The sequence below is a fragment of the Labrus bergylta genome, chromosome 4 (assembly GCF_963930695.1).
Source record: "Labrus bergylta chromosome 4, fLabBer1.1, whole genome shotgun sequence".
NCBI lineage: Eukaryota > Metazoa > Chordata > Actinopteri > Labriformes > Labridae > Labrus > Labrus bergylta.
In genome coordinates, this window is record NC_089198.1 from 7,607,315 (window position 1) to 7,624,716 (window position 17,402).

At 41.6% G+C, this 17,402-nt stretch overlaps 2 protein-coding genes across 2 annotated transcripts in view; one reads left to right on the forward strand and one right to left on the reverse strand.

Annotated features, from left to right (window-relative positions):
* Nucleotides 1–543: 543 nt before the first annotated feature.
* Nucleotides 544–12,310, reverse strand: LOC136178872 (presequence protease, mitochondrial-like). Its single transcript, XM_065953300.1, has 23 exons — nucleotides 12,198–12,310; nucleotides 11,247–11,343; nucleotides 10,144–10,304; nucleotides 9,673–9,799; nucleotides 9,414–9,502; nucleotides 9,046–9,174; nucleotides 8,256–8,369; nucleotides 7,967–8,063; nucleotides 7,365–7,499; nucleotides 6,966–7,104; nucleotides 6,091–6,207; nucleotides 5,842–5,971; nucleotides 5,545–5,665; nucleotides 4,567–4,643; nucleotides 4,292–4,457; nucleotides 3,932–4,032; nucleotides 3,444–3,564; nucleotides 3,301–3,351; nucleotides 2,443–2,555; nucleotides 2,161–2,283; nucleotides 1,195–1,340; nucleotides 775–877; nucleotides 544–637 (listed from the first exon to the last, which is right to left on the reverse strand). Exons 1-23 carry the CDS (start codon nucleotides 12,296–12,298, stop codon nucleotides 544–546), a joined length of 2,652 nt encoding a protein of 883 aa, XP_065809372.1. The 5' UTR covers nucleotides 12,299–12,310.
* A 4,072-nt stretch (nucleotides 12,311–16,382) lies between these two features.
* Nucleotides 16,383–17,402, forward strand: part of LOC136178873 (tripartite motif-containing protein 16-like) — a 1,942-nt gene continuing 922 nt past the window's right edge. The window contains exon 1 of the mRNA XM_065953301.1: nucleotides 16,383–17,402. This exon is cut by the window's right edge and continues 922 nt beyond it. Within this exon, the coding sequence (XP_065809373.1) occupies nucleotides 16,404–17,402 (999 nt within the window). The 5' untranslated portion in view covers nucleotides 16,383–16,403.

A 17,402-nucleotide genomic window follows, 5' to 3' on the forward strand; every position in this document is an offset into this window, starting at 1 on the left:
AATTGTGGAAAATAGGACCACAGCCTCCATACATGGGGCGTGCACAAAAACCACTAGACTACCTGCGCCCCCACAAAGACCAACATGACCTGACTGAGTGTTTGCACATGACACAGTTTGTTGTTTGAATTAGACAGAATGGCTCTGATGTTCTTCCTCTGCTCTGAGTTTCCCAGAGTAAACCACAGAGGAAGAAAGTCATTTGCATCCTGCAGAAAAAAACAAAAACACCTGATTGAAGTTTATATAAATGATATATCTCTTGATGATACTTTAACAATGATCCCAAAAAGAAGAGCTCACTCACATAGTGTATTCCAACATGATCATATATTTCATTAAATATATACAGAATGAAGACGTATCTGAACCATGACAGCAGCTCTCAGTCCTCCTCTTGATATTGTGCGCTTCAGCTTTTTGACTCTTTAATAAAAAATCCTAACCGTAGACTTTCAGCATTCAGTACAGAATAAGTCGTGCAGCTGTGATTCTCCAGAAGTCCAGTTGAGTATTTAAATCACAAGTTACCTACAGACTGGATTATTTTACGATCCATGAGGGATCTTTTTTAATCGCCTCGTTCTCTGGACCCAAGATAGCAACTCCACAAGTCCTCTGACCGACGCCGAGGTATCTGCAGCGAGGGGGAAAACAAGACACGAGTTAACACTTGATGTGGGAATAAACGGGAACAGTTTGTCAGTCTGTTTTTTCTTTTAGCTTCTCCTTCTCTTCATTTCTGAGTTATGTAAGGGGACATAAAGTTTGTACCTTTCAGCCACTTCCACCAGACTTTGGTGAGTGACAGCAAAAAGTCTTTCTCTGTGATTCTGCTTCATCTCATCGGTGACTCCGCTGAGGAAGCGACCCATTCCTGCAACACAAACACAGAGTGAACAAACCAGACAGCTAAGAGATAAAGTGGAGACAGTGACGGCTTTACAACAGAGACGGAGACTAAGTTAATAAAACTAATGAAGATCTCTTCATATCTGAACTTGCTTATAATTCAACTTTTTACTCATCATTTTATTCATTAATCCTTTAAAAGCTTTTAACCTCCATTAAAGACTTCTAATGTTGAAGTTGTCAGTGATGTACTGAGATGTTAAAGGTCCAGAGATCTGATTGGAGGAGGATCAGGTGAGGCATCCTGACAGCAGCTGGAGGGATCACTCAGTCGTTCCTCACCTTTGTCCGCGGGGGCCACAGGCGAGTCTACAGCCGAGAACACTGACAGTTTAGCTTCATCGATGTCCTGCTGGGTGAACTGTCCCGACTTCGCCCAGTCCACACCTCGACGAAACGCAGACAAGGTCTGCACCGAGTTTGGATCCCTTAGAGAAGTACGAGAAAGAAATACAAAATCAACGACACACTGTTCAACTCAAAGAAGATTCTTTTTAAACGTAGAAGTCATTTGGAATATTTTATTACAGCTTCCAAAAACGCCCCATGATGGCTTCCCTTAGTAAATTGTTCAGTCTTCTGTGTCTCTTTTTTTCCAGACAGATCGCCTGAATATTCTTGGAATATAAAGATTTTGCATTTTGGACAAAGGGAGGAAGAAGAGGTCACATTTGAGAATATGGCAACAAATGTCTTTCAGCAAATAAACTCAAATTTCATGCGATTAGAACAAAATAAGTGCTTCTGCAACTTTGGTTCTTTCCCTTGTCTCTCCAAAACTTGATTTAAAATCCATTTTAAAGGTCACATATTATATTCTGAGCAGGGCTGAAATAGAGGGGTTTATAGACATGATCAAATACTGGATCAGAGTGGATTTAGAACAAGAAACTTCACACACACGTTTTGAGGAGCTCTGAGACTTTTTTAAACTGGTTGAAGACGAGGAGAATATGTGACCTTTAACAAAATTCATATCTTGAAGACAACCCAGCCTGCCCCCTTTTATAGAATCTACCTCTATTCCTTCATAAATACGGAGATTTTGTATGTATTAGATTCCATTAAATACACCTATTAACCAAAATGCACACCGTTTTCTAAGGTTCGAGAAAGCCTGAGTGTATATAAAATATTAAACTTGTTTCAGCCAAGGCAACAAAATGAACTGTTATTGTATTTCCACGTCATTACAATTTCCACAATGTTTTTTAAAACTTTGTTGAGTGTGGTGTGGCGGCCTCTCACCTGTACGAGTAAAAAGAGAAAAGACCTCCTCCCATCCTGGCCCCGCCCCCGTAGGCTCCTCCCTTCTCCCTGATTTCTCCATGCAGAAACTTAGCCGTCATCATCCTCGCCAAGATGCACAAACTTCAAGAGAAAAAAGGAAACAAAAAGTTTTTCTTACACTTTAGATGAACTAAAAGTTACACGTAGAAAAAAAAGGAGACCAACAAAGAACTGTCCGTGTAAATCAGACTTTTAAAGGAAGTGCTGTCACTCATCCCTGCCATGTACAGGTGTGGTTACCTGGCGTAGTCGTGGTGGGAGAAGGGTACCGTACGAATACTCTCGCTGATAAAGTGAACAGGGAAGGGAAGCTGGAAGAATGTTTTCATCTGACACGGCTGGAAGTTTTGCTCCTGAAATCAGAGAAGATGATCTTTACTGTCACTGTACAAGTACAACAAAAACCTGTCGGAGCACACCTGTAGAGAAGTAGTTAAATATAGAACATATACAAATACTAAACCCACCAGTATATATACAAACAAAACAGTTATATTATACAATAAGATGTAAACTATGGTTAAAAGAGAGCTGAGCGGTACTGGTGGAATATTGTACTCAGGTATTAAAAAAAAACAAATAAGCGTTATATTTATAATCTCATGCATGCACAGGACTTTGTTTTGAAGGAATGTCTCATAATAAAGGACAAAATAAAATTACAGGTGATCTCACAACTATTGAAATCAGAGGTTCAACTGTTTTGTGTTGGTGTTATTTTGCTTCTTCAAAGATTTTTGACTTTAAAATCTGTATTTTTGCGTTTCTATAAGACGGCCTTTCTTCATCTTTTGGTTCTTCATGGGTTTAGCTTTAGGACTCACCACCATCTCCTCCTGCGACCAGAGTTTCTGATATTGTTCAACCTATCAGGTTTATTTTCAATGAAAGATGTTTCAAAAGATGTGACAGAACAAAGATACAGAACATAGAACTTTACAGACTTTTTGACACCATCATTTTTTTCCACTAGGAACTCAGTCACGACCCACTGAAAACAGCTCTGTGACCCACTTATGGGCCCCTACCCACCAGTTGAGAACCACTGACATAACGAGCAAACAAACAGAGAAATGTAAGATGTTCCTGAAAACTTACAGAGATGAGTTTCCGGCTCAGCCCCGAGACATCCGATGGGTCGAGAGGCCTCTTTAGAAAAAAAAATCAAGAGAATATTAAAATCTAATTTTAAGAATTATTCTGCCTGCTTTCATGTTTTGATTTGTTTGTTGATAGTTTACCTCAATAATGTTACTTCTGACCGGTTTGCGCTCCTTTCTGTTGTCAGCCACGTCCTTCATGAAGCTCTCCAGCTGTGCTGCCGTGTCCGACATTTTCTGTGGAGTAGTGTTGATCGCACACCTGTAAGAGACAAACATTTACATTGACGAGCATGTTACAAACAGACCCTTTATATTGAAACCATGTTGCAGTAATTAAAATAACATTAACTGCAGAATACTGTCACTATCTCTTCATCATTCAAAAATCTATCTCCATGGAGGCGACCATAGCCTAGTGGTTAGTGGACGCCCCATGTGTGGAGGCTGTAGTCCTCCAAGTGGACGACCTGTGGCTCATTTCCTGCTTTCCCCACTCTCTCTCTCTCTCTCTCTCTCTCTCTCTGATTTCTGACTCTGTCCACTGTCCTGTCTCTAAAATAAAGGCCCAAAAAGCCCCAAAACAAAACCTTTTAAAAGAAAACCTCTCCTCAGGTGTAACATCTCACCTCATGTTGTCCGGGTTGAGAAGATGCTTCTTGATCCTGACGAGCGTTCGGATGACTTGGCTGAGGTCGGACAACTCAGCGACCCTCTTCATAAACTTCACCTGAAGTAATCATTGATAAAAGATGGATAAAATATGAAGTGAGAGAATGGAAAAACAAAAAACCTCTTGCACAAAGTAGGAACAAATGAAATTGTCTCTGCTTGTCAGAAAAAAATCATGCTATACTGTATGTCTTGAATCTGCGTCTGTGTAATTTACTTCAAGCTTTAAATCACTATGACAACACTTCTTAAAGCTGACGTGCAGGAGTCAGACACTATCATTTTAGTTTTTTAGGATCAACACTCCAGGTGCATACCTGTTCCATCCCACCAAGCGTCTCATTGAGGTCTCCTGCTGGAGTCAGGTGACGGCCTGCACGTGTCATGGCGTACATGTGGCCCGAGTAGGAGATCCCATTGGCTAACTCCTGTGCTGACATCATCACCAGCACTCTCAGGCGCTCCACCTCGTCAAAGTGGGGGCTGTAGTGAACAAAAAAAAAAAAAAGATAAATATCGAGCTGTCTTCTCAGCCTCCTCGAATTTCAGGACACATTTTCTCTCAGTTTATAAGAAGTGATGGAGGACGTACTTGTTGAATATGTCGCTCCACAGATGAAACATGTGAGGAAGGTTTCTCTCCAGGCAGGAGGAGGACAGGAGGACACCCTGGAACAGAGAACACAGAGACAAGACTCTTCTTTGATTACCTCTTTTATACCGATGTAATGTAACCAGCAGCAGTTAAACACTGAACCAAGATAAATCACAACCTCTGTTTATGTAACACACGATCACTCAGTTTCAATTTCTGCAGCTTTGAGGAGACATTTGATTTTTGAAGACGACGCAGCAGAAAGAAGATGGGTTTCCACAATGCACAAGAATCATCATAATAAAGAACAAACATTTAATTAATATAGAATAAAGTTACTAAATTACATGTGATGTCATATATGAAGGAACCTGACATGGAGCAGCATACTTCATTACTCCATTCATCCATTTTCTTCCACTTATCAAAGGTCAGGTCTCTGTGGCAGCAGTAGTAAGTCAACCCAGACTTCTCTCTCCCAGTTCCTCCTGAGGGATTCTGACGTGTTCCCAGGCCAGTGGGGATATACACAGTAATCCCTCCAGTAAACTCTGGGTCTCCCCCGGGGTCTCCTCCCAGTTGGGGCGTGCTCAGAAGACCTCAAAGGGAGGCGTCCAGGTGGCATCCTAATCAGATGGCCGAACCACCTCGACTGGCTCCTTTAGATTTGAGGGAGAAACGGCTCTACTCTGAGCTCTACCAGAATGTCTGAGCTCCTCGCCCTCTCTCTAAGACTGAGCCCAGCCGACCTCTGGAGGAAACTCATTTCAGCCGCTTGTATCCACCATCTTATTATTTCGGTCACTACCCATAGCTCATGATCATAGGTGACCGGTAAATGGAGAGCTTTGCCTTAAGGCTCAGACTCACTCCCTACATCATCTAAAGTATTCTTGTCCAGAAATGTCTCTGTCCAAACATTACTTCTATCCATATATTTGTAAGACTTTTCAAACACAGTAAGCTGGTACTGACCTGCTCGTACATGTCCAGCTGGGTGGAGTCAGGGACGACCTGGGTGGAGACAGACATGCCCCCAGTCCTCAGCTCCATCTGCTGGGACTGTTGTCTGTAGTCCAGACCTCCACAGCCCATCCTGATTTAACAAACAGACACACATGCAATCTTTAAAATGCTTTCAAACACCACCTGTCCAAACCTTACACAAATACAGAAAAGATCAATAAAGCATAATATCTTCAAACTTTTCATATACCAGGTGACACATTTTGAAATCTTGCTCTGGTCCAATCGACTGTCAGGTGAACTTACTTGGTGACAACGCTGCAGAAGAGCGGGACATAGAGCCTGAGGTCCTCCGGCAGTGTGTTGAGACTGCACATGGCTCTGAAGTAAACTAGCCCGTTGGTGGGCTGCTCACAGTACTGCACCGGTACGCCGACTGAAGGAGACAAGGAGAGGAAACATTTTAAGGGGTTTTAACCACAACACTCTGAGATGATTCTTCCTTGTTGTGTATAATGTTTTATAAACTTGTGTAGAGCGGACACTGGGCCGTACCTGCTGTGCTGATCTGAACAGGAGTAACAGGGATCGTGGGCTCAATGTCAGACACTTTCAGTGCCGGCAAACAGGAGGCGTCCTGCGTTTTGCTCTGAGCAGCCAGCAGCTCCAGACCTTTTCCCAAGAAGAAGAAGAAGAACATGAATATGAAACAGACAGTTAAATCAGAAGTGCCTCAATCAAATCCTTCTGAAATGTTTCAACAAGTTTTACTGGTTGGGTCATAAACAGAAAAGTGAATGCAGGTGAAATGTTCTTTTATGGTTTTCCATCAGTAAATCTCTGTACTTTAATGTTTCTAACAAGTCCCCTCAAAGACGGTTTTTAATATTTAAGGCAACTCCTCACCCCCTCGGACTAAAACTGGCAAATGACACTCAATTCAGTAACACTTTTGTCTGTCTTTGAAAACTTATAGAGCAGCTTTGAATGATTTGCAGCTCAAAAAACATCTTATGTATCTGATACTGGTGTCAGTAAAAACACCTCAAGCCGTTTAGCGCCCTCTGCTGACTCATCCTGGGATTTCTCCAACATACGTTCACCTCATGCTCTATAACTCTGCCTATGTTTAGTTTGAACATGCAGCATTGTAACACTATATGACTAAATGAGGGATCTAGAACAGGTCAACATGAATATATTCTGTATACAGTCACATTGCAGCGCTTGATGTTTTTTTCCCAGTTATTGTGTTAATCTGATGGTTTATTGGATTTTTTGGGGCTTCAATCAAATCAATCAAGCAGCCAATAAAAGCCTGTTTGCTTCAGACAATTCTGTGTGATTTCACAGAGTCAAGCTCAGAAAGTGTTTTAACAGAAGCAGAGAAACACAGATTTCCTCCGTGGAGCAGTTTCAATCATTTGTACCTTTTTCATAGATGTCTTTTTTGTCGCTGTCTGACAGAGCATGGATCTTTTTCTGGAGCTTCTCCTCCTCGGCTTGGGCCTGTTTCTCCAAGTAGACCTCATCCGGACTCATGGACAGGGTCAGTCTGTGTGTGTTCTCCTGTAGGGGGGGTAATGGGGATTTGAAGAGGAAGAGAAAAAACACAAATGATACAGAAAACCTTCAAAGTTCATGTTTTTTTGTCATGATCTTAAAACACTCCAGGGCTGCTGAGGTTGACCTTAAGAGAAGACCGAGTATTTCCCCCTACAGAGAACATTAGTGAGACTTGTAAAAGGTTTATTCTTGTATTTTTTTTAAACCTTTTTTCACATATTTCTAGATGTTTTGAAGAAAAGTACTTTCCCAGTGTCACACACCTTAAAGTAGTGCTTGACTTTGTCCTGGAGGAAGCGAGGGTTTTCCTTCAGGGTCTGTTTGAACTTGGCAACGCTGTCGTTGATCTGCAGCAGCTCCACCGGGTCGCCGTCGTGGTTCCACGATGACGCAATGTACTAGAAAAAACAAAAAGGTATATACATACACAAACAGCCATGAATAATGAAACCGACATGTGAAACATGCAGCAGAATCCACAAAGCGATTATAACATTACTGACAAAATAAAGCTAATCTAAGTGTCCTGTTTGACTCTTACATTGATGTATAGTGATTAAAACTTTACTTCTCATACACATGTGTAATCCCTTTAAATATTATACTCTCTGTGATTATTGAGTTTACTGCAACTCATCAAAAAAAGGAAGAAATCAGCAAATAAACTGCTGTGAAAACAAGCTCATCTCATACGTTTAGACATGTTTAAAACATTCTGTATTTGTATAGAAATACACAGAGTATATAGTGGTAGAAACACAAGATTTCAGCAGAGACAACATAACTAACATCATTATTCTTCCTGACATATCTCACACATAGAGGTTTATAAATACATGCAGTGTCCTTGTGTTTGTGAACTCACCGAGGCCAGAGACAGGCCGAAGTTTGTGGACTGGTGCTTCATCTGGATCTGGATCTTATGCAGGAGAGCGTCGATTCTTTCCTCCTCAAAGCCGCTCCTGTCGATGATGACGAGGACTCATTTTATCTTATGTGCCGTTTCAATTTCATGTAACCAAGCAACTCATCATCCTTCATGTGCAAGTAGACCTTACAGTTTATGGCTTTATCAAAACAAGCTGACACTTAGAGAGAGCAGGTTTGTAAACATATATTAAAGTCTTAAATACAAAAGGGAGCGTGGGACTTACTCGATGATGTCGTTGATGGTTTGGCTGATGATTTGCTTCACTCTCTCGGTGTCCTCCTCGGCCATTCCCTGCAGTCCTATACTGAACGACGCCTCTTTGGTGCTGCCGTCATATCTGCAGAACACAACATTTCAGAACAATGCAGTACTCTGAGCGCTGTCTGCAGCACATGAGGCAGAGCATCACAGCTCAGCAGCAATATACTAAAATGTTAAATTATCTTTTAATAGACATTTCTAAAAGAAAGTTGTCATCTAAGTAGCTTAGCAAAATCATATAGATGAAAACCCGTCTTTAGAGAGTAACTAAACCCCCAGAGTACAAAGTATCTAAATTTAAATTCCACATTTTGTGTTAGAAATATGCATAGCTACGGCCCTCTACAGGTTGAACCCAGCTACTGCAATTACATTCTTCTATTGGCTTATCTGGTGTTTAGAGAATTGCATGGATTGACAATAACTGAAATCTTAGCGGCTGGCTGTAAAATATTTACAAATGTGCCAAAATGAGGATGTTTATTTTAAAACATTAGAGCCATAACATTCAAATCCTCCAGGGGGCATCATCCCCATCCTCTCCTGCCCCTCTCTGTCGTCTCCATCGGCTGTCTCAGCACTGACAGATCAAATGGTTCTGGACCGTCGTTGAGCCTCTGGATCAGAGAAGTCCTCCACATTAAACCAAACTTCTGTCCTCGCTGCTTCTCCAGCCGTCGCTCTAAATAACCTCTGAGCTTGCTGATCATTTTATTTGTGAGAGTTTGTTACTTTGCGTCCTGCGTACTCACCCTACAACAGAGGAGAAGTCAGTTCCTATATTGGGTTCGATGAGAGCTTTGTAGAAGGGAGAGTTGGGTCCAGAGATCATGAGAGACAACAGCAGGCTGAGGGTGAATCCTTCAAATGTGTCAGTGATGCTGCGCGGGGAAAAAAACAAAGAGATTTTAAATATTTCTGAACAATAGGACTCGCTAAAAACTTCACTTTGAATGAAGAGAATTGTTGAGTGAATCCTTTCTGTACTGTAAAGCTCTCAGTCTTTAAAAAGCCGTCGACATGACAACCAAGATGTAGTGAATAAAGAGGAGGATGGAGGCTCTTTTTATGGCTTCTCCCATCTTAATGCAAAATAAAAAGAAATGATTTTCGGTCTTACTCTCCCAGCAGGTAGCTCACACACAGCGTGTTCTGCCGGGCCGGATCCGGAGCCAGAGCGTCAGGGCTGCAGGTCACATGGTCCTCTCTCTGGGGAAACCATTGAGATTCACGACGACATCAAAACGACTAATCAATGCATTTCAGTGTGTTAATATAAAAGCATGCAATAATAAACAGCTGTTGAGATTGTTGGTGTAGTTTTTAAGATCTATTGATCAGTAGAAGTTACAGATGCTGGTCTGGATTATGACACTCACAGGGCTGCTCCAGTGTGGCTGGGGGGGGACCTCTGTGTTCGGGTTGATGCGTTCAAACTTGGACAGAGCTTCCTCTTCGATCTGCTTCAGATGCTGCTCCAAAGGCAAATCTCCATACGTGAAGAACCTGAGGAGCACATGGAGGACACTCTCAGGGGTGTTTTCTGAGCAATTTTAAAGCCTGCATGTTAAATTATTTTTAAGGAATTAGGATCATTCTGAAATAAATAAGATCGATAAAGCATGAAAAAGACAAACTAGCATCAGTTACCATCAAATTATTAAAGTTTCCTGTGTTTCATATCTACTGTGTCAATGTGAGCCTGCATCGTTCTGCTGCAGGAGATTATTAAATGTAACAAAGAAAGGATTCTGCTGGCTAACACCTGCTCTCATCTCATTTCTTCACAGCACTTTACAGTTTCCTGTCCCTTCTAGGCTCACAGTGTACACGTGTGTGTGTCCATGTACCTGGCGTTGCTGGGGTGGTAATGCGTGGCGTGGAACTGCTTGAGCTGTTCCCAGGTAAGGTCAGGGATGGCTAGAGGCTCTCCTCCTGACACCACAGAGTACGTGTGGTCTGGATACAGCTTGTTCTGGAGGTGCTGGGCGTACACGCGCTCGTTGTCGGACTAAAAAAAAAAAACACACAATCAAACGTTAAACAGTCACTGACACACTCTTATTTCAAAACCATTTATCTGACGTCACCTGTTCATCTCATATCTGGAACTTGTTTCACTGCTGTTGCATTAGGCCCCATGTCCGCCGAGCATTTTATAGATTTTGTTAGCTTTTTCTGAGTGTCTTTGTTCTATTGTTCCCAATGAGGAGAGAGCGTTTGCAGCAGCAGCAAAGCGCAGCGTCCAGCGCCTTTCTTCCGAGCGCTCTGACTAATTTGTGCAGCCGCTCCGAGCGCTTCAAACTAAAAATCTTTAAACTTTTTATGAGGCCGCTGTTGACATCACCGGCGCTTTTCTTTCAACCAGCCAATCATAAAGTACATCAGTCGGGTCCTTGCTCTGTGTCTGATCAGAGCCGTGAGAACGGGGATGTCATTATTATTGAGCTCATCATCCAGGAAAAATTTGGAGGTCAAGCATCCTCCGTTTGATGCTCAAAGTGACAGATAAAAATCAAACAGAGAAAAGCAACGGAGCTGTGTCGGTCATACAGGAGCTGTTGTCAACAGACTGTTGTCATAGAGACAGGACGGACGTGCAGCGCTTTTATTCTCAGCGCACAGCCAGCTCTTTTCTACCTGAAAAAAGAAAACGCTAGGTGGACACAGCAGGGCCTGAGTTGTTTTGTTTTTTTGCCAACTACTAAACCGTGAGCAGGCATAATTTTAACTTTGTTCCATGATGTCATAACATATTTAAAGTGAGTATAAATATAAAAGCAAGAAAAAAAACACTTGGAGTTACCACGAACCACTTCACTCTCAAACTTAATCCATGAGGTGCTTTTAGGTAACATGAAATATAAGATATCTGAAGCTCCTTAAAAGAACACTTAAACTTCACTATATTGTATCTACATATAAAACTATGATTCAGAAAGTGTAGACTTACAAACGCCCCTTTCATTTCATTGAACACCACTCCTTTAAAGACCAGAGGGGAGTTGGGATCTGTTGGGTTTTCATTCTCCAGCCTCCAGCCCTCCTGCCTGCAAAATCAACACAAACAGAAATGAACTAGTGAAGAGCAGATTTCATCAGCGACTGTTTCAAACAAGTGATATCAGAAAGGTCTTGGACTCTTTTTGGCTGGCTACACACTCGACAATATTCAGATCTTAACCTATTTAAAAAACGTGGGAGACCAAAGACATGAGGACAGCTAAATGATTCTAAACATTATAATCCTCCGACTGCACACACTAGACGATTTGACCCGACTGTGAGACCACACACCTGCAGTTTGTAGAAACGAGTTCACAGTGGTGATCCCACAGACACGAGATCTCACAGAAACTCGTGTGATCAAACGTGACTTCAGAAGAAAAACAAATATGGAAGACAGTCGAGACATTAAAAAGCCACTCATGTTGTTACTCAAGCTGCTCTTCTTTTTCTATATTCCTCTTGGCTCAGGGCACAGTTATGTTTGTGTTCACTGGCATGTTTGTGAGCTGTAAAAGTGATGCTCTCTTCGCTCTCTTTTTGGCTACTGCAGGTATTCAGTTGGAGGCAGCCCGATCTGGAATGGTAAATAACAAACATGTTTTTGTATTTAGGATTCCAGATCGGGGAGGCTCTGACTCGATCAGGAGCTGTAAAATAATCGTATTGACACCACACACTTGAGGATTATTTGGACAAATAAAAGGCCCAAAATCAGGCCTAAACTCCCCTAGTGTGAAGCCAGCCTCAGGACAAACAGTCCAACTAACAGAGTTAACAGCTGACTATAAAGACAAAATCTTCACTGAATATTTAAAAGTTGACTTTTGCTACAATGCTATCAAGTCAAATAAATACAAACATGAAACAAATATGAGAAGCAGCAGTCACCACTCACCAGAAATCCTGCTCTCGTAAACACGGGAAGAAAGCTGCATCCAGATAGACCGAGAGAAGATTCTGGAAGTCTTTTCCATTTTGGGTTGAGAACGGATACATGGTGTAGTCACTGGCTGTTTACGAAGGGAGGCAACAACAAAAAAACATGTCAGACATAAAGCTCATCAGCAAGCCAAGAATTAAGAAACAATCATCTGAAAGTCATTTTCTCTTCTAAAACTGACCGGTAAAACTATTAAAAGATAAGATAAATAATTAGCTTTTTATTTAACTGTAGGAGGATTATGTGTATGAAACATAAACTGTAAATATTAATGGATGAAGCCTGAGTGATGTCACCCATCTGTTACAGCAGGGGCTCCTGAGGCTCATCAGCAGCAGCCACCATGCTGGAAATCCTGTCTCAGTCTAACTTTCTAGACTGAGAGCTGGAGCTGAGGCGGGTTTTAAGCCTCGTACACATCGCGCCCACCTGTCAATCATGTCAGCTACTTGGCTAAATATGGTTAACACGTATCGTTCCTCAAATCGGATTTGTTGTAGAAAAATACACTCTCCGTACAGTGTGTGCCCATGTGGACAACAACTAATCCAGGCTGTAAACATATTTATTCATGCTGTAAAAACAGTTTTTTATTTGCATGTGTTGTGTGAACGTGAATTCCGGTGTTCCTGGAGCCAGCCTCTAGTGGACACTCGATGAACTGCAGGATTTTGCACTTCCACATTGGCTTCATTTTTCAACACTGCACTGGTTGTGCAATTCTTTCATTACTTGTAATCAAACCGACTGTTGCAAGGCAAGGCTTTGTAAATTAAAGCAGCAGTAGGAATCAGTAGGTTTGTATTTGAAACAGGATTATGACTTCAATCTGAGGCGAAGTACGTCTAAAGACAATATCAATGATCTGCTTCAATCATCAGTTTGACCATCTGATAGACAAAAACAAGGAATAAAGGTCAGGTCAATGTATTTAATCCAGTATGTGAACCACCAGTATGTGAAAACACCTCTTCCAATGGTGGTGAAGTTCAGTGGAACTCTGACGCCTCTCTGTCCAGCCTCTACAAGCTGGACAGGGGTTTAACTGGACTCCTGGAGACTCTGCTGAGTTCTGTAAGTCATTAGGGGACAATGTGTTAACATCTATGTTTTTTTTCCATGTTTCTACAGAAAGCTGATTATACTTTTCTTCACTGCACTCGCATACTACGGTACTTTGACGAAACCAGTAAAGCCAAATTTCTTGATTTCAATATCATATGTGGACGTAGGACATTCCTCTGACCAGTCCCTCTCGTTTTCCTTGCACCACAGCAGACATGGATCTCAGGCATTCTGTTAACCTTTCACCCTCTCACGTACACACACAGCCTGTTCTGAGCAGGGCTGAAATAGAGGGGTTTATAGGCATGATCAAATACAGGATCAGAGTGGATTTAGAACAAAAAACTTCACAGACATGTTTTGTGGAGCTCTGAGATTTATTTAAACAGGTTGAAGAGGAGGAGAATATGTGACCTTTAAGTCATGAAGGCTGTCAGTGCTAGTGATGACTTTTGTTCTCTTATCTGTGCTGTATCGTTAACCATCTACCCAATTGATAGAAATATGTACAATGAGGTATCTCAAAACATGAATTATCATAATCTAAAAACATCATAACACAATACTAATTAGAAAGCACAGAGGCTGAAGGCTGCAGGAAATATTATCAGATAAAAAAAAGTGATGAAGAATATGTTTTTATGCTCCTGATATGTGGAAGACACCGCATCTGAAAATCAAAGTCACAAAGTCTATGAATAATAAAATTTAAAACAATGTAAGACCTATCTTTTGAAACAGACTTTCAGTGGAGAGTAAAATGACAGAAGATGTCTTGTTTTAAAGACTTTTACTGATTGGATCGAAACAATTGATCGTTTATTGGTGGGATGTTAGTTTTCTAAAAGAACGGACTTATAGCTGCACATTAGAAATGTATCTCATTCATAAAAGTATCCACTGTTTCAGCCAATACCATTCTCCTTATTTGACTGTTTAGGTGTCGCTCTATTGTACTTAAAAAAAGAACGGCCTTTTTGCAGTTTCCACTAACGAGCCTCAGCCAGACTTAAAAAATAACCTGATAATGACTGCAGAGTATATCAGTCAAAAATCCAAACGTCTCTAGTTGAGATATTTGTATTCACTGTTGCATCATTACTACAAAGTTTGATTAAACCAGTCTTCACTAACTACTATTGGGTCTAAATTCAAACATCTAAACCATTTATTCAAAGATCACATTTAAAAAGGTGTATTGACACATTTCCTTAAGGTGGTGAAGTTTAGTGGCACTCTGACGCCTCCCTGTGGTTTCTCAGATTTTGACAGCCCTGTATTGCAGGTGCTCACCTCAAGCTGCCTTCCCACATTAGTGTAACCACTGACCTGAGAAGGGACACTTAACCAGCCTCAGCCAGAATATGAACATACCTGATAATGAATGCTTTGTATATTTTATTCACTGTTGAAACATAACTACAAAGTTTGATTTCACCAGTCCTGAGCCTACTTACTTGTGCCTGATAAAGAAGGTGGGTAAACTGTAGTGTTGCAGTGCTCAAAATCGGTCTGGATCTTTAAAAGGTCTTGCTCTCTTCTCGTAATCAAAATCATTTTTACTCGGCCTCATCTCGGTCTCGGATTTTAAAGATGATGATTGTTTTATTTATATTTATAGTCTTGGTCTTATCTCAGTCTTGCCCTGTCTTGGTCTTGTCTCTGTCTCTGAGCACTCTGATTTCAGGTTTGTCTTGGTCTCAGTTCGTGTGGTCTTGACTACAACACTTGGTAAAACATACACAGATGAAACACAAATTTAAACTTCTGCGTACTATTTTATTGTACTTTTGTATGAATTCTCCGAAGTCTAACCTCTCTATTGCAGCATTACGTCTTTTATGAATCTGTATGTTTTTTGTTTGTTTGTACACTGTCTGTGTTGTCTTCTCCTTTAAAGCACAAGAAATCTTTTTTCAGTTATACAAAACAGCTCTATGAAACTGTAGATTTCAGAGGAAACCAAACATGAAGCTTTTCAATGTTTGCTTCAACTATTGTGAGCTGTAAGTTATTTAAAAACATCATGTGGTTGTTCAATGTTGTGTTTTAATCTTAACTGCACGATAAAACTCAGACTGACAAACTCACTGTCCCTTTAAGAGAATTCATCACATGAGTGAGGGCAGCATGGTAACCCCTCCCTATTGCTCAACTCCACTCTGTGCACACATTTCCTGGTTCCCTCTCGTTCACTAATATACGAGTGCAAGATAGGTGTAACCAACAAGTGAGCTCCACAGCCCCGTGCAGCGTGGATCAGCAAATGAGCAGCGACAAAAGGACACTGAGGTATTTTTTGTAGGTGTACTACTTCTACTACATATCCAAATTCTTCCATTACTTGGAATCAAACCGATTGTTTTAAGGGGAGGCTTTTCAAGTTACACAAAAGTAGGAATCAGTCGGTTTGTATTTGAAACAGGATTATGACTTCAATCTGAGGTGAAGTATGTTTAAAGACAATATCAATGATCTGCTTGATCATCAGTTTGACCATCTGATAGTCAAAAACAAGGAATAAAGGTCAGGTCAATGTATTTAATCCAGTATGTGAACCACCAGTGTGTGAAAACACCTCTTCCAATGGTGGTGAAGTTCAGTGGAACTCAGACCCCTCCCTGTGGTGTCTCAGATTTTCACAGCTTGTAATGCTGGTGTTCACAGGTAGCTCTGTTCTGACAGTAGTTGTAAAACATGTTCACTTATTCTCTGTGTTTTATTCACTTCTTTTTACATGTTAAGAAATGTGTGACTAGAGTTTTTTACATGCTTGCTTATAGAGTTTTCTTCCATGCAGCAGAGAGTGGTTATGTATTCATGTTGAGAATCTGCCCTGTCAGAGTAATGAAACGTGAAACATGAGCTTGTTAACCCCTCCCTCTTCTTCCTGCTCTCAGACTCAGCCAGCTCCACTCTGACGTTTATTTTCTTGTTCCCTCCCCTTTAGATCTACAGTTTGAGGATGGGTGTAACCAACATGTGGGACGGTGCAAGAGCAGACACTGAACAAACACATGCTGTGTAGATCAGAGGTGAAACTAGTTTGATTTCTAAGAAGTGAAACTCAGACAATCGTCGTTACAGAGAGGAGAAATGGCGCAGAAAGGAGTTCAACTAGACCGGGAGGCCTTCTCTTGTTCGATCTGTCTGGATCTCCTGAAGGATCCGGTTGCTATTCCCTGTGGACATAGTTACTGTATGAACTGTATTAAAAGCCACTGGGATAAAGAGGATGAGAAGACAATCTACAGCTGCCCTCAGTGTAGGCAGACTTTCACACCGAGGCCTGTCCTTGGTAAAAACACCATGTTGGCAGTCTTAGTGGAGGAGCTGAAGAAGACTGGACTCCAAGCTGCTCCTGCTGATCACTGCTATGCTGGACCTGAAGATGTGGCCTGTGATGTCTGCACCGGGAGGAAACTGAAAGCCTGTAAGTCCTGTCTGCAGTGTCTGGCCTCTTACTGTGAGAAACATCTTCAGCCTCATTTTGAAGCAGCTCCATTAAAGAAACACAAGCTGGTGGAGCCCTCCAAGAAGCTCCAGGAGAACGTCTGCTCTCGTCATAATGAGGAAATGAAAGTATTTTGTCGTACTGATCAGCAGTCTATCTGTCTCCTCTGTTTAATGGACGAACACAAAGGTCATGACACAGTCTCAGCTGCAGCAGAAAGGAGCGAGAGGCAGACAGAGCTGGAGGTGAGTCGACAAAACATCCAGCAGAGAATCCAGGACAGAGAGAAAGATGTGAAGCTGCTCCAACAGGAGGTGGAGGCTATCAATGGCTCTGCTGATAAAACAGTGGGGAACAGTGAGAAGATCTTCACTGAGCTGATCCGTCTCATGGAGAAAAGACGCTCTGATGTGAAGCAGCAGGTCAGATCCCAGCAGCAAACTGAAGTGAGTCGAGTCAGAGAGCTTCAGGAGAAGCTGGAGCAGGAGATCACTGAGCTGAAGAGGAAAGACGCTGAACTGGAGAAGCTCTCACACACAGAAGATCACAACCAGTTTCTACACAACTACCCCTCACTGTCACCACTCAGTGAATCTACACACTCATCCAGCATCAAGATCCGTCCTCTGAAGTACTTTGAG

Coding starts and splice junctions, on each gene's coding strand:
- LOC136178872 (XM_065953300.1), bottom strand. CDS start 12,298: ATGTATCCGTTCTCAACCCAAAATGGAAAAGACTTCCAGAATCTTCTC. Junction 8,064..8,255: donor ACCATCAACGACATCATCGA/GTAAGTCCCACG, acceptor CATCATCGACAG/GAGCGGCTTTGAGGAGGAAA. Junction 2,556..3,300: donor TGAGCCGGAAACTCATCTCT/GTAAGTTTTCAG, acceptor CTCTGATTTCAG/GAGCAAAACTTCCAGCCGTG.